Here is a 17,148-nt window from a genome sequence, read left to right as displayed (position 1 = left end):
AGCTACATCCCGGAGCTTATAATGGGGGGGGGACTTAGCAAGGGAAAATGAAAACAATTTTTTTAGAGGACTAGATGGAGTTATACATCAATTTCCTGTACAGTTCGAAAGACATCGGTTTGGATCGAATAGATTCCGACCAGTAAAGAATCTTTTGAAATATTGGTTGAAACTTCAGTAAAGTGAATCTAATGGGAATGATGTGAAACTCTAATGATAATGTATGATCGACCTTACAAGAACACTTTTCTAATGCCATAAATACCCATGATGCCATGCTCCACATCAGCCCAGCTCTTGCTAGACTTCTTTATAGCCACTTGGTCCTGATGCTCTCTATGAACTCTTCCAGTGTTGACATTGCGCCACCCACCTAAATCACTGTATCTTCATAGCAAAGTAAATTATATTATTCAATGTAGGATAATAACGTGCAGCTGGATTTGTAAGAGCCTAATACATACTATTGTATAGAATTTTTCAGTAATTAGTTTAACTCATCAAGACTAATGCGGCTTATAAGGTGAATGTGTAATTATCATCATTATATTTATACCTTGTGCACCGTGACTACATAATCAACGGTAATTGTAGAAACATCTATTAATGTGCAGGGTCATGATCCTTCAATCCACACATAGTAGGTGAATAATATACATAATTGCATATACTTGCAAACTAGATAATAGGGATAGATTTATGAAACTGTCCAAAAGAAACATTTTATTGCCTACAGCAACCAATTGCTGGACAGCTTTAATTTTTTAAGAGTGTAAAATTAAATCCCAGCTGCACTGTGATTGGTTGCTTTTCGGCTAGGCATCAATTTGGTAGGGTATCAGACCCCAATCACTCTGATATTGATAATTAATTACTAAAAAACATCATAAATATATTTAACACAGAAAACCATTTAGAAGCACCCTCTATTCTTCGTAATTTTCCCAAGCACAATCATCAGAATGCAAAACACTTTTTGGAAACAGGTTAAATAATTACAGGATACATTTTAAGGGAACCTGTCGTCAGGATTTCACATTTTGACATAATGCCCGGCTCCCATAGACTTTTAAATACATTTTCCCTAATGACTTTTATAATTAACATTAACTTATTTCACTTACTTTTAAAAGTACCATATATAATCGAGCATAAGCAGAGATTTTCAGCTCAAAAAATGTCCCAAATGTCCCAAAAAACCCCATAAACTTGGCTTATATTCGAGTAAAAAAAAAAGAGTCAATTCTCATCTTTCCGACGCCCTTGCAGGTCTTCTTTTCCATCTGTCCGGCAGTGGCAGGTCCATGTGACATTACAGGCTCTGACGTCTGAGCTATGTGGTGCACAGACTTGCCACTGCCGGATGGATTGACGAGAAGACCTGCGGGGGGTGTTGTTAAGGTGAGTATTGACTTTCTTTTTTTTATGAATTGGGCAAACTGGTGCTGGCTGTATACTGAGAGGCAGGCTGTATACTTGGGCAAACTGGGGCTGGCTGTAAACTGGGATCAAACTGGGGCTGGCTGTATACTGGAGTCAAACTGGGGCTGGCTATATACTGTGGTCAAACTGGGGCTGGCTGTACACTGGAGTCAAACTGGGGCTGGCTGTATACTGTGGCAAACTGGGGCTGGCTATATACTGGGGTCAAACTGGGGCTGGCTGTATACTGGAGTCAAACTGGGGCTGGCTGTATACTGGGGTCAAACTGGGGATGGCCGTATACTAGGGTTAAACTGGAACTGGCTGTATGTTGGGGGTAAACTGGGGCTGGCTGTATGTTGGGGGCAAACTGGGGCTAGCTGAATGTTGGAGGCAAACTGGGGCTGGCTGTATAATGGGGGCTGGCTGTATACTGGGGGCAAGGCTGTGGCCAATGCATTTCCCACCCTAGGCTTAATGTTAATTTAAAAAAGCAGATTGGTAATAAGTATTAAAAAGGTCATTAGGTGGAAATATCTAACTCTGGACAACCTTTTTAAAAACTGTTTCTAAAAGTGTAAAGACAAAACATGGTCAATGAGGACCAGGCTGATATAATAGAAAATAATAAAGGTGTAACTTGAAGCTGTTATGTCACGAAGCAAAAAATACACCAGCCCCCCTTACCCCTCCTGCCAACTATAATGTATCATTTATGTTGTGATAAGATGGACAATGCTTTATAGTGCTGATCTCTTTGTATGGCAGTGAGACACAGTATAGGCTCCCTTAGGTTCTGAACTTTGCTCTGCATAAAATATTGTATTCATTGAGCCAATATATTTATATAATACAACATTATCAGTAACACCGTTAGTTGCATTCCTGCTGCTTTCAATCACTCTAGTAGCAAAGTTGTAGGAAATAAGTATTGTCAGACCAATCTATAATAATCAACCCCCTCAGAAGAGGTTCATAAATTAGGAACACATCTACAGTGTCTTGCTCTCTTAATGGCAACCGGCACCGGTTAAGACAAACGACCCTGTTATTTCTCTATCTAGAGCGTTCATATAAAGGGAAAAGTAATCCCTAAAGGGGGTGGGAAATTGACAGCCACACAACACTTGGACTTTGTGTTGTTACTTAGAATGATTCTCAAGGCTGCGGGAAAAGAAACTCGATGGCAATATACGGTAAGCTGTTTGTTGGGAGAAGAGCTTCTAACACATTGCCTTGATATATATTGCCCTAGGGAGGATGACAGTCCCAGAAACCTTTTAAAGGCAGTTCTGTTTCAGGATCAAACTGTAAATCAAATGAAAAGGTAATAAGTAATTCCTCTACTCGCCTACTTGAAAAAAGTGGTTTTATGATAGATGCCAAAATGGTTTAGCGGTGAAATGCTCAGGAAAAAGAATTTCTCACCTTCAGAGGCAGTTCAAGGCCAAGAGGGCTGAGCACCTTCTGGGCCCATGGGCCTGCCGTGATGACTAAGTGTTCAGCTTCAAAGACACTAGAATTGGTTGTCACCTTAACCACCTGTCCTGGCTGTATGTGCTTCACCTTTTCTCCATCTCGGATCACTCCACCCATTTTTAGAAATTGTTCCTGTATGAGAATCAGAAAAAAACGTCACAACTTTTTGGAACAGTTTGTAAAATATCAATCCAGGAATTAGGGGCTCAATGCAAATGTCTACATCCCAAACACCTCTTTGCCTTGAGGGAATCATATTTTAGGAATAAAATAAGGTAAGTTGGCATGTATTTTCATTACGCAACATTTTTCAGTATTAAGTTGCTATGATGTTTACTACCATAAACTGCACATAAAACACTGCCCCTTGAGATATATGTTATGGGCTTAAAGAGATGCTGCAGCATTAACGATAGAGAATCCTGACCAGTCTAGCTGTGAATCACATGCTGAGTGATGTACACCATCTACAACAAGCTGCAATAACATTATTGTGTGTCTCTGTCTTCACCCGGCAGCAACTTCCTTCTTTTGTCCCTCCTGCCCATAGACTTCTATGGAAAGCTTGTAATCTGATCCCTCAATGAGCTCATGATCTGATCTGGCTTGTCTTCACCAGAGGTCACAGTGGGCAGAGAGGTTTGTCTGTAACTAGGGGTTGTCCTTACGTTGTGTGACCTGAAGTCTAGGACTACCTGTATAGTCACCTTTGTCGACGTAAAAGAAAAACTTGTTTATTGATTTGAATTTGGAATACACTGGGAAACTACTTTTTATTCAGTTTTGCTTCACTTCATGAACATGGCAGCTCTGTTAATATGGAGGTTTATGTCCTGCAGAGAATTGGACTATATTTGTTCGGATCGTTTTACATTTGTATGGTCAACGTTAGAGTCTGATTACATGGGCCAAATGCCCATTAGCTTTCACTTTCGTGCACCGTTTTTGGGTATTTGCACGACTTTCACAGGTATTTAACAGGTGTCTGCGCTGGGATTGTGTCGCATGTGATCAGCTGCACTGTTTTGATGCAATTCAAATTGAACTGATTCGTACTGAGCGCAGGATTTAACTTTCAAATTGTGTTGCAAGCCCAAGCACTTACATGCACCAGGAAGAAGAAGGTGAACTCTGGTGGACCTGAGCGGGGAAGCGACACATGCAGGATATCTGGGGCACAATCTTAGTGAATCGCGGCACAGTGCATTATCGTCGGACAATGCACTTTCGGTGACCTCCGCAGACCGGGTAAGTAAATTTTTCCCAATGACAAGTTGTTCTGCACTGACAAAACATTTAGTATCTAGATTATCTTTTGAATATATGTTGTGAATATATCGTAAGTTAACAACCAATTTTTCATTCCTTTGTCCCTTTGGAACATAAAAGTTGTCCACGTTTATATCAAGGATGAATGTTTGTATTGATGATGATTTAGGCCTTTGTCATTTCTCTAAAATGCGTCTTCTTTTTGTCTAGCATTACTGTATAATGCATAGAAAGGTTAACTATGGCCCTATATATCTTTACGGGTGGTGCAGTATGGCTCTGTATTATCAGAGGATGTACAAAGCATAATTTCCATGTATAGGTTGTCCCTTTTCACTGTAACTGGTCAAGCTGTTACCCTACCTGGTATTACTCGATTTATTCATAGATACCAAGGCAAAATGTAGAACAATAAAGAAATGTAAAATAAGAGACTCCAGAATTGTTATCCCATTGGCAATTTGTGTATTTACTATGACACACTTGTCAGGAGAGGTGACAGGTCGTCATTAATTGTAATCTACATGACAGCCCGAGGTAGCGTTTTTCAATCATGTACAAGAAGGAATTAAGAAAAACTTTAATTAAACCTCATAACAAACCCGACTTGTAAACATCAGTCATATTGTGGCGCACAACCCTTCTAATTTGTCTGGATCTTTAATTAGATATAGATCAAACATAATGTACGGAAAAATGTTTAAATTGATCCCGTTTTTTCTTTTTTTTTTCTCCATCAGATGAACTTCGACGAAGTGAATCAGAACTGCCGCAGTCTGGTCTAGTCCCTGAAGAGTTACGTTGTTCTTTCCACCGTAAAACAAAGAACTATTTATGAACAAAGCAATTTCACACTTTGGGTACGTGTTCTCTGTAGAATGCAGACATGTCTGTACTGGAAATTAGATTTTTTAATTCTTATGCAGAAATACATTTTAATCGTTAGCTTAATCTAATTATGGGGAACGTTCCAAAGAGTCTAATGGGGGACACGAAATGTGTTGTTTATCAGCCGGGGTAGGGATGTATAATTATGTGTACATGCCTTAGTGCTTCTTATAGTCATAACATGGGGCTCTAATAGGGATCATCATGGGAAATTTTTTTTACCTGCACAGCCCGTAAGGCCTTGTCAGCACTCAAAACCCCACCATCGTGGTCACAACCGGCAACTTCTTCGGGGTTTAAAGAAAATCCAGGATATTTCTGCTTGAATTGCTCTTGCATGAGAGACTCCCATGGCAACTTCCTTTCTTCCAAATTCTTCCATATTGTTTCAAATTCTTCATTTCCAGGAGGGGCTATAACCACAAGGCCTGTTTTTCTGTCAAAATATTATAAAATGGTCTAAAAATGTATTCTATCAAATCCAAATTATACATCTCACTAAAGTCCTGAAGCCACAACACCACAATTGGTATATCTGCCAATCCTTGGCTGGTGTAGATCTCAACTATTGCCCGCTCCAGTTTTCTGGCAGTGTTTATTATAAATTTGGCTAACCAAGATGTCCCCGTCCTGGCCTGCCTTGTTCCCCATTCTGCTTTCTTTAAAAGTGTTTCACGTGGCAAAAAAGGTACAAAAGGGTCTCTATAGTGCAAGCTATATCATAGATATAAAGTACAATCCATATTACAGGCCCTTAGGAGAGTCCATATTTCAGACCTATACTATAGTCAAATTTACCAATAGTACTGTGGCCCAGTTTTTCCTTCTTTGTAGCATAAAAACATAGAAATGTGCTCTTACGATGGCCCTGAAGCACAGAAACCACACAGAGACCTATACTGAATATATATATATATATATATATATATAAACGTGTGCTGAGACTAATCCCCTTCCCAGCTGTCCCTGCCTATTGCCTCAACTTACCCAGGGTAGAATGGGACAACTGGATGATGTTCCCAAAATGATGTGTGTACTTATAGGTGAGAGCTATGATCTCAACGATCCGCTGTGGGGTCAATGGGTCAAGGATTTTGCCTTTGTTTACATACACTTAGGCTTAAAAGGGTTTTCCAACAAAGTACATTTGGTCATCCTTGTTGGCAATCCAGACATTTACTACAGCATGGTGGCTTACAGTAGTCTTTTCTACTTTGGGTGGAGTTGAGGAGACATCCTAGAGTGTGGTCATGAGATATGGTGGATAGAAGCATAGGGTCAGTAGTGACCGTGGCACGTTCACATTTATCATAGATTCATAGGTTAAATGGATATTCCAATGCAATTAAAATGGATGTAAAATAACTCAACATTGGACCATGTACTCAAAATAAGGTTACTCATCATCTGGACCAGGCGCTGCCCAGGGTCCTTAGGTGCCTTATGTCCGAAACAAAGAACATGCTCTAGGATGTTTGCTTGGCCAATCAGTGGTTGAGGAGGGCCACCTCTTTGGCTATTGATTGGTTAAGTGAATTGTGTTTGACCTATGATGTCAGGGGATCAGGGAGAGCTGAGTAACTTTTTATTATGCTAATGGTTCATTCGGATCATACTAATCTATTTTTGTTCACACTGGAATATCTTTATGGTTTCCTTCAAGAAAATAAAGTAGTCACCTGCTGCAGTTTCCAGGTGTTTTTCTTAAAACTTGTTTTATTGTGCTGAAATTATACTTAAACCTGGAATTTTTTGGATAAAGTCCTTATTTGATGAAGATTATTAACAGTCCCTGCGGTATGTAAACGGTTAACTTTGTGTCTTTCCTGGGAAATTGCACACTGTGGTCTCTAAAGACATTTACGTTACATTCTGTGATATCCCTGAAGTGGCTTAAAATAGATGTATTGTTAGATGAAACGTTGTGGAAGAAGCACAGCTACAGCCCTGTATAGTTGGTGTGTGGGGGGCTACATTAGTGCATATGGAGACCTGTGAGTGGCAGCTTGGAAATGAAATATGTAAGGTGGGGTATGGGGGATTTTTTTTTTCAAACAATTTTATCATAGAGGTGAAATTGCCCTTGACGGGGAGTCTCAGCTAGAAATAGCAATGTGCACACAAGAGACAAAGAACGCGTAGAGTACATAGTGATTTTCATTTTAACACTGGAATACAGCTGAAGACACCAGAAATAGCTATTATATTCTGTTCAGCAGGGCCGCAGATAGAAGACAATGAAATAATAAAAAAAAAAAAATTAATAAAAACGACAATGCTTGCATAGACTAGTCCAAACTAATGAGCAGAATACAATTTTAATGTCAAGGTCACATGAAGGTCAAAGTAAATTTAAAACTTTTACTCCACTGTAATTGCCTGGAATGTTGTAGTCGAGAAAACGTATATTTCTATTTCTAATTGGACATAAATTAAATATGTTCTTTATTTATGAGAATTCCCCCCCCCCCCATCAAAAACAGATAGTCTTACCCTGTTCTGCATGCACCGAGGCCTCTCCCCGGTGCGGCACAAGAGATGCGCTCCATTCAAATGAATGGATTTCCTGCACAGTTGAGCTTCCTTACAGTACACAAAATAAAGTGCTTAGAGTTTTGCTTGGCTCGCGTGGAAGGAAGGAAATATTTATAATCACTATTTTTCTTTCAACACTTATTGAAAAGAATATATATATGCAATTATAGGCGAAGGGCTCCATAAACTATGGCAACGGGTGAAAAGGACAAAGAAATTAGAAAAACAAATGTACTACTTTACTTTAATGCACTTAAATTATTTATTCTGGTGCATGTGCTCTGCATGCCAAATGGTAGGTGAAGAACTCCCTCTGTATATATATTATAATTAGAGATGAGCGAACATGCTCGTCCGAGCTTGATGCTCGGTCGAGCATTAGGGTACTCGAAACTGCTCGTTGCTCGGACGAATACTTCGCCCGCTCGAGAAAATGGCAGCTCCCGCCGTTTTGCTTTTTGGCGGCCAGAAACAGAGCCAATCACAAGCCAGGAGACTCTGCACTCCACCCAGCATGACGTGGTACCCTTACACGTCGATAGCAGTGGTTGGCTGGCCAGATCAGGTGACCCTGGGATAGACTAGCCGCTGCCCGCGCTGCTCGGATCATTCTGTGTCTGGATGCCGCTAGGGAGAGAGCTGCTGCTGGTCAGGGAAAGCGTTAGGGTGTTCTATTAGCTTACTGTTAGGCAGGAGTGATTCTCAAAGAACCCAACAGCCCTTCTTAGGGCTACAATAACGTTCTACTTTTTTTATTTTAATTTGCATCTAGTACCATTTTGTGAGGAATTAGCAGGGGGACTTGCTACCGTTGTGTTTAGCTCTTAGTGGCACACATATCCATAGCAAAGACCGAAGTGGGAAAATTTAGTAGGGGTTGGATTTCAATTAGGCACTAACTCAGTGTCATCTCATCTGACAGTAGTGTGCTTTGATACTTGGCTAGAAAATAGCCATAGGAGAATACAAAGAGCTTACTTACGCATACAGTAGCGTTCTATATATTTGATTTCTGGTTGATCTGCTGGTGGCTGTACTTTCTGCAGTGCATGTACTAGCCAATTCTGAGCAATTTGTAGTGAGACTTGCGACCGCTGTGTTCTGCGCTTAGTGACGCACATATCCATAGCAAAGACCGAAGTGGGAAAATTTAGTAGGGGTTGGATTTCAATTAGGCACTAACTCAGTGTCATCTCATCTGACAGTAGTGTGCTTTGATACTTGGCTAGAAAATAGCCATAGGAGAATACAAAGAGCTTACTTACGCATACAGTAGCGTTCTATATATTTGATTTCTGGTTGATCTGCTGGTGGCTGTACTTTCTGCAGTGCATGTACTAGCCAATTCTGAGCAATTTGTAGTGAGACTTGCGACCGCTGTGTTCTGCGCTTAGTGACGCACATATCCATAGCAAAGACCGAAGTGGGAAAATTTAGTAGGGGTTGGATTTCAATTAGGCACTAACTCAGTGTCATCTCATCTGACAGTAGTGTGCTTTGATACTTGGCTAGAAAATAGCCATAGGAGAATACAAAGAGCTTACTTACGCATACAGTAGCGTTCTATATATTTGATTTCTGGTTGATCTGCTGGTGGCTGTACTTTCTGCAGTGCATGTACTAGCCAATTCTGAGCAATTTGTAGTGACGAGACTTGCGACCGCTGTGTTCTGCGCTTAGTGACGCACATATCCATAGCAAAGACCGAAGTGGGAAAATTTAGTAGGGGTTGGATTTCAATTAGGCACTAACTCAGTGTCATCTCATCTGGCATAGTAGTGTGCTTTGATACTTGGCTAGAAAATAGCCATAGCAATAGGATAGCATTGTTTGGTTTTAAAAACTCAAAAAAAAACAAAAAACACAAAAAAATACAAAAAAAAACAAAAAAAAACAAAAAAAAGTAAAAAAAAAAATAAAGTTATAACTCTCATTTTAAAAATGTTTAACCCGAGGGCTAGGGGTAGAGGACGAGGGCGGGGACGTGGGCGTCCAACTACTGCAGGGGTCAGAGGCCGTGGTCCTGGGCGGGGTGAGACACCACCTGCTGATGAGGGAGCAGGGGAACGCCGCAGAGCTACACTCCCTAGGTTCATGTCTGAAGTTACTGGGACTCGTGGTAGAGCACTGTTGAGGCCAGAACAGTGCGAACAGGTGATGTCGTGGATTGCTGACAATGCTTCGAGCAATTTGTCCACCACCAGTCAGTCTTCCACGCAGTCCACCCATGTCACCGAAATCGCCACTCCTCCAGCTCCTGCACCTCAGCCTCCTCCCCCCCAGTCTGCCCCCTCCCAGGAAAATTTGGCATTTGAACCGGCATACTCTGAGGAACTGTTTTCTGGACCCTTCCCACAGTCACAAACCACTTGTCCGGTTGCTGCTGAGCAATTTTCCGATGCCCAGGTTTTCCAACAGTCACAGTCTGTGGGTGATGATGACCTTCTTGACGTAGTGGAAGTGTGTAAAGAGGTGTCCGACGATGAGGAGACACGGTTGTCAGACAGTGGGGAAGTTGTTGTCAGGGCAGGAAGTCCGAGGGGGGAGCAGACTGAGGGATCGGAGGATGATGAGGTGACAGACCCAAGCTGGGTTGAGAGGCCGGGTGAACACAGTGCTTCTGAGACGGAGGAGAGTCCTCGACCAGAACAGGTTGGAAGAGGCAGTGGTGGGGCCCAGGGCCGGTTCTAGACAAAGTGGGGCCCTGGGCAAAACTAAAAGTGGGGCCCCAAAATAAAACTATTTTATGACCAGTCACAGTCAGCAAGAGGCTCCTTTAGTATGGTAAAACAAACTGTAATATGGGAGAATTTTATAGGAGATAGATAAATGATAGGGAGTTTTATGGGCAGCATAGTGGCTCCGTGATTAGCACTACAGCCTTGCAGCGCTGGTCAACATCTGCAAAGATTTTGTATGTTCTCTCTGTGTCTGCGTGGGTTTCCTCCGGGTCCTCCGGTTTCCTCCCACACTCCAAAAAATTACTGGTAGGTTGATTAGACTGTGAGGCCCATTGGGGAGAGGGACCGATATTTTCTGAAAGCAGACACTTGCCCCATTTTCAAAATTGCATCAAAGAGTTTATAGACATAGGCGCCTTCATGCAATTTTGATTCAAATTGAAACATTTTATTAAAAATACTTAAAATTTGACTTTGATGGCAAAAAATTTGATACAAACATGGACATTTGTAGAGTTCACAAATGTGCCCTATTGATATGTTCACATGAATAAATCCACATAATATCACTAAAACTGTAATAACTAGATATCTGCTTTTCAGCTAGACATTTTTAGACAGTCACAACCTGCAAAATATATCAATAAAACAGAATAAAAAGTAAAGGCGCCATAAAACCTATAGAATTTTGAAAGCAGCCAACCAGGCGATGCATTTGGCAATTAACATTCAAAATTTCCTCTAAAATTTGTACAAATCCAGATACTTGTATAAAGAAAATCTACTTTCCTAAAACAGTAAGATGTGAGGAGAGCATACAGACCCCACACCAATATACTGTATTCACCAAAATATGCAGCAAAGGGAACTGCAGAAAATTCACACATATGTATCATTGTCTGTTCCTTACACAATGGTTACCCAAATAATAACTATATATCCATAAACCTCTCTAATGAGATAATAAGTCACATTTAGATCTGCGCCAGTGTTTTAGCTGCACAATAACAGAATCCTCCACACTTCATAAGAATGAGAGTGAGAATGTCATTACATCGGTGGAAACAATGGAGGATGATGGGAAATAAAAACTTTATTCCAGGACATGTGTGTGTTTTTGGTGTTACATATAACTTTATGGACATGTTCTGTAGTCACATTAAGCGAAGAGGATGGAATGTTCATCGTATCATTCAATTTTCCCAACAAAAAATAACTATCACAAAATAAAAGGGAATAAGAGAGAATGGGCCACATTTATCACTTTTGTGCGCCTAAGTGTAGTAGTTGCGCCTAAATTCTGGCGCACTGTTTTCCAGAATTATCACAAGCTACAACCATCTGTGATAAGTATATTTTCTGCCTCTTATTAATCACTTTACTTTAACAAAGTTTAGGCGCAATTTTGGCACACTTTCGTTGATATGTTAGATTCGGGCACTTACATGTGATCCTGCTACAAGCTCCTCTCTGCTTCTCCCACAGCCCAGAATGAAGATAACACTCACAGCAGCACCCAGGTGTGTGACACCCAGCACCCAGTGACCTCCTCAGCAGTGGCTTCTCCTGGAGGGGATCCCCCAGTGCTGGTCTCCTGCTGCACCCCTGTAATTCTGCACAGTATCCCCCTCAGACACACTGGTGATACTGTGCAGAATTACATGGGGACACTTGTCAGTACTATGTGCAACATTCTGTAACGTTCTCTTCTCTCTTGCTTTGAGCTCAGGATTCTGCAGAATGTTTTGTAAATAGAAGGTGATGAAGTGTAAATAGAGTCTGAAGCTCCTGTCTGCAGAGTATCTAATGACTGTATTATCTGTACTAGTGTCTGCAGAGTATCTCATGTCTGTATGATCTGTTCTAGTGTCTGCAGTGTCTGGATGAGCTTTGCTGCTAGAAATAAGCTGTTCTGCACAGGGGCTCAGTGCTTTCTTTTCAGTTAACGCCACCTTCGGGCTGGAGTGTTTTTGCGCCTAAATGAAAAGTCGCAAGTGATGAATATCATTAGGCGCATCAAAACATCTGGATTGCTAGGATAAATGAGGGAAAGCTGGTTATTTTTGCTGCGCAGCTAGTTTGGCGATTAGTTGCAAAAATGGCACAAAAACAACAGAAAAAAACGATTGATACATGTGGCCCAAAGTGTGTTCTTAGATTTGCATAGAGAAGGGTTGAAAACATCAATATTAGTTGATATAATCCCTTCTCAAAATGTAGTACTAGTAACATATAAAGTGAATATTTCCATTATCTGTGAGGTGCAGCAGCTCCTGTGTGCAGCTAATACTCCCTGCAGCCTGATGGCTAAGAATCTGGAGATGGGGGAGACACTTCAGGGGGCTGTATCTCTGGTTCTGTGACTCATAGAACCTCAATTCTTTTTTCCTATGAAAGAAGAGAGGCTCCTCTTTTATATGAATATAAATATTATAATATATTGTGTTTCTAAAATGTAGAAAAACTGAGATATTTATATATAAAAATGTCACCTGATATCCTCACTTTAAACCTGAATATCTCTGGATCCAGAGCACCTAGAAACAAAATTCAACATTCATTTGAAAGAAGAGATTCTCACCTTTCTCTCTGGGGGCCCTGGGCAATTGCCACCTTTGCCTACCCATAGCGCCGGGCCTGGTGGGGCCAGACGGAGAGGCAGGGCCAGAGCTGGTGCATCAGCGCCAAATGTGTCAACTAGTGAAGCTCCCGTGGCGAGGGCTCCTGCGGCGAGGGCTAGATCTTCAGAAGTCTGGAGGTTCTTTAAGGAAACACCGGATGACCGACGGACTGTGGTGTGCAACATTTGCCAAACCAGGCTCAGCAGGGGTTCCACCACTACTAGCTTAACTACCACCAGTATGCGCAGGCATATGAATGCTAAACACCCCACTCAGTGGCAACAAGCCCGTTCACCTCCGGCCGTGCACACCACTGCTCCTTCCCCTGTGTCAGCTGCTAGTCAGCCCCCTGCCCAGGACCCTGCCACAAAAACCCCATCGTCGCCTCCACGATCCTCCACAGCATCCACCAGCGTTCAGCTCTCCATACCCCAGACGCTGGAGCGGAAACGCAAATATAGTGCAACCCACCCGCACGCCCAAGCCCTTAATGTGCACATCTCCAGATTGCTTAGCCTGGAGATGCTGCCCTATAGGCTAGTAGAGACCGAGGCCTTTCGCAACCTCATGGCGGCGGCCGCCCCTCGGTATTCGGTCCCCAGCCGCCACTACTTTTCCCGATGTGCCGTCCCAGCCCTGCACCAGCACGTGTCAGACAACATCATCCGTGCCCTGACCAACGCCGTTTCTGACAAGGTCCACCTGACCACGGACACGTGGACGAGTGCTGCCGGGCAGGGCCACTATATATCGCTGACGGCACATTGGGTTAACTTGGTGGAGGCTGGGACCGAGTCTGACACTGGGGCTGCTCATATACTGCCGACGCCGAGGATTGCGGGGCCTACCTCGGTCCAGGTGTTTCAGGCCTACTATGCCTCCTCCTCCTCCCACCCCTCCTCCACCTCCTCCGAACTACCATCCGTGGGCACGGCGCCATCAGTCGGTAGCTCTAGGCACAGCAGCAGTGCCGTCGCTAAGCGACAGCAGGCGGTGCTCAAACTGCTGAGCCTAGGCGACAAAAGGCACACCGCCCAAGAGCTATTACAGGGCATCACGGCGCAGACTGATCTGTGGCTGGCACCGCTGAACCTCAAGCCGGGAATGGTTGTGTGTGACAACGGCCGTAACCTGGTGGCGGCTCTGCAACTCGGCAGACTGACACATGTGCCATGCCTGGCCCATGTGTTAAATCTGATAGTTCAGCGTTTCCTCAAGACATACCCCAATCTGTCTGATTTGCTCACGAAGGTGCGCCGCATCTGTGCGCATTTCAGGAAGTCCAGCCCAGATGCTGCCACTCTCAGGGCAGCGCAGCGCCGCCTCCAACTGCCCGCTCACCGACTGTTGTGCGACGTGCCCACGAGGTGGAATTCAACACTGACCATGTTATCCAGAGTTTACCAGCAGCGCAGAGCGATTGTAGACTGCCAGATGTCAACTTCCACCAGAACTGGTAGTCAGGTCAGTCAGCTTCCTCAAGTCTACAATGAGGAGTGGACGTGGATGTCTGATATCTGTCAGGTGCTGAGTAACTTTGAGGAGTCAACACAGATGGTCAGTGGCGATGCCGCCATCATCAGCCTCACCATCCCGCTGCTTGGCCTGTTGAAAAACTCTCTGGTCAGCATGAAGTCGGAAGCTTTGCGCTCGTCACAAGAGACAGGGGAAGAATATTCCCTTGTTGATAGCCAAAGCACCCTCAGGTCTGTTTCTCAGCGCATATCGGAGGAGGTGGAGGTGGAGGAGGATGAGGAGGAAGAGGAGGAGAATGTTGGTGAGACACAAGAGGGGACCATTGTTGAGTCCTTTACTGTTCAGCGTGTATGGGCAGAAGAAGAGGAGTTGGAGGAGTTGGAGGAGGAGGAAATGGACAGTCAGGCCAGTGAGGGGAGTGAATTCTTACGCGTTGGTACTCTGGCGCATATGGCAGATTTCATGCTAGGCTGCCTATCCCGTGACCCTCGCGTTCAAAGAATTTATTCCAGCACCGATTACTGGGTGTTCACTCTCCTGGACCCACGGTACAAGCAAAATCTTTCCACTCTCATCCCTGCAGAGGAAAGGAGTGTGAGAATGCATGAATACCAGCAGGCCCTGGTGCACAAGCTGAAACAGTATTTCCCTTCTGACAGCGCTAGCGGCAGAGTGCGTAGTTCTGCGGGACAAGTAGCGAGGGAGAGTAGGCGAGCAGGCAGCTTGTCCAGCACTGGCAAGGGTACGCTTTACAAGGCTTTTGCCAGCTTTATGTCACCCCAGCAAGACACTGTCACCTGTCCCCAGTCTCGGCAGAGTAGGGCTGATCTTTACAGAAAGATGGTGAGGGAGTACGTAGCTGACCATACCATCGTCCTAAATGATCACACAGCTCCCTACAACTACTGGGTTTCAAAGCTGGACATGTGGCACGAACTGGCGCTGTACGCCTTGGAGGTTCTTGCCTGCCCTGCCGCTAGCGTCTTGTCCGAGCGGGTTTTCAGTGCAGCTGGTGGCATCATCACCGATAAGCGTACACGCCTGTCGACTGACAGCGCTGACAGGCTGACGCTTATTAAAATGAATAAAGGCTGGATTTCTCAGAATTTCCAATCTCCACCAGGTGAAGGAAGCTCAACCTGAATAATTGATCCACTCCTCCTCCTCCTCATTTTCCTCCTTCTCCTCCTCTTTGTACAGTAAAGCAGAGGAAAATGGCTATTTTTTGACAGGGCCCACTGGCTCTTGCTATAGTACTTCATGCATTTAATTTTTCTGGAGGGCCACCTACCCGGTCCTCTGTTTGAAACAATTTTTGTGAGTGCCACATACAGGCACTCAATCTATTCCATTTTACTGCAGGGCCACCTACCTGCTCCTCTGGTTTGAAACATTTTTGGGACTGCCACATACAGGCACTCAATCTATTCCATTTTACTGGAGGGCCACCTACCTGCTCCTCTGGTTTGAAAAATTTTTGGGACTGCCACATACAGGCACTCAATCTATTCCATTTTACTGCAGGGCCACCTACCTGCTCCTCTGGTTTGAAACATTTTTGGGACTGCCACATACAGGCACTCAATCTATTCCATTTTACTGGAGGGCCACCTACCTGCTCCTCTGGTTTGAAAAATTTTTGGGACTGCCACATACAGGCACTCAATCTATTCCATTTTACTGCAGGGCCACCTACCTGCTCCTCTGGTTTGAAACATTTTTGGGACTGCCACATACAGGCACTCAATCTATTCCATTTTACTGCAGGGCCACCTACCTGCTCCTCTGGTTTGAAACATTTTTGGGACTGCCACATACAGGCACTCAATCTATTCCATTTTACTGCAGGGCCACCTACCTGCTCCTCTGGTTTGAAACATTTTTGGGACTGCCACATACAGGCACTCAATCTATTCCATTTTACTGGAGGGCCACCTACCTGCTCCTCTGGTTTGAAAAATTTTTGGGACTGCCACATACAGGCACTCAATCTATTCCATTTTACTGCAGGGCCACCTACCTGCTCCTCTGGTTTGAAACATTTTTGGGACTGCCACATACAGGCACTCAATCTATTCCATTTTACTGGAGGGCCACCTACCTGCTCCTCTGGTTTGAAAAATGTTTGGGACTGCCACATACAGGCACTATCCAAATTAAATTGTCTCCATAGCAGCCTCCACACGTTGTCTCCATTGCTACCTCCAAAAGTCGTCCATATAGCTGCCTCCATACATCGTCCCTTTATCAAACGAGGTGTGTCAGGCAGAAATTTGGGTTGTTTTCATGGATTACACATCAAAGTTGTTAACTTTGTCGCCACCCTGCTGTGTTATTCACAAAATATACTGGCAAACTTTTACCATTTAGGGATATTATTTCAGCGCTTCTTGCGCATCTGTTTACATTCCCCTCACCCGCCATATCCTAAACTTATAAGAACGCTACTACACTTGATCTTATACAAAAGGTTCTTAGAAGTGCTGTTTGGGGAGTAGCCTAGAGACAGGGGCTTGAATTGGCGAAAGCTCGCCTGGCAGCGGAGCGCCAGCTCCATGCGCATCATGCGCTTCTTGCGCATCTGTTTACATTCCCCTCACCCGCCATATCCCAAACTTATAAGAACGCTACTACACTTAACTTGGTGCAGGCTGGGACCGAGTCTGACCCTGGGGCTGGTCATATACTGCCGACGCAGAGAATTGCGGGGCCTACCTCGGTCCAGGTCTCAAAGGCCTACTATACCTCCTCCCACCCCTCCTCCACCTCCTCCTCCT

The 17,148-nt window shown here is 43.8% G+C and overlaps 1 protein-coding gene across 1 annotated transcript in view; it reads right to left on the bottom strand.

Moving 5' to 3' along the window:
• The window catches only part of PIPOX (pipecolic acid and sarcosine oxidase), a 63,945-nt gene that overhangs the window by 12,448 nt on the left and 34,349 nt on the right, over positions 1–17,148 (bottom strand). Inside the window, exons 3-4 of the mRNA XM_072138288.1 lie at positions 5,281–5,494; positions 2,851–3,033 (exon numbers count right to left, since the gene is read on the bottom strand). Coding sequence (XP_071994389.1) covers positions 2,851–3,033; positions 5,281–5,494 — 397 coding nt within the window. The remainder of the gene's footprint in view (positions 1–2,850; positions 3,034–5,280; positions 5,495–17,148) is intronic.

The sequence above is a fragment of the Engystomops pustulosus genome, chromosome 2 (genome assembly GCF_040894005.1).
Source record: "Engystomops pustulosus chromosome 2, aEngPut4.maternal, whole genome shotgun sequence".
Lineage (NCBI taxonomy): Eukaryota > Metazoa > Chordata > Amphibia > Anura > Leptodactylidae > Engystomops > Engystomops pustulosus.
This window is presented reverse-complemented; position numbering and strand designations above follow the sequence as displayed.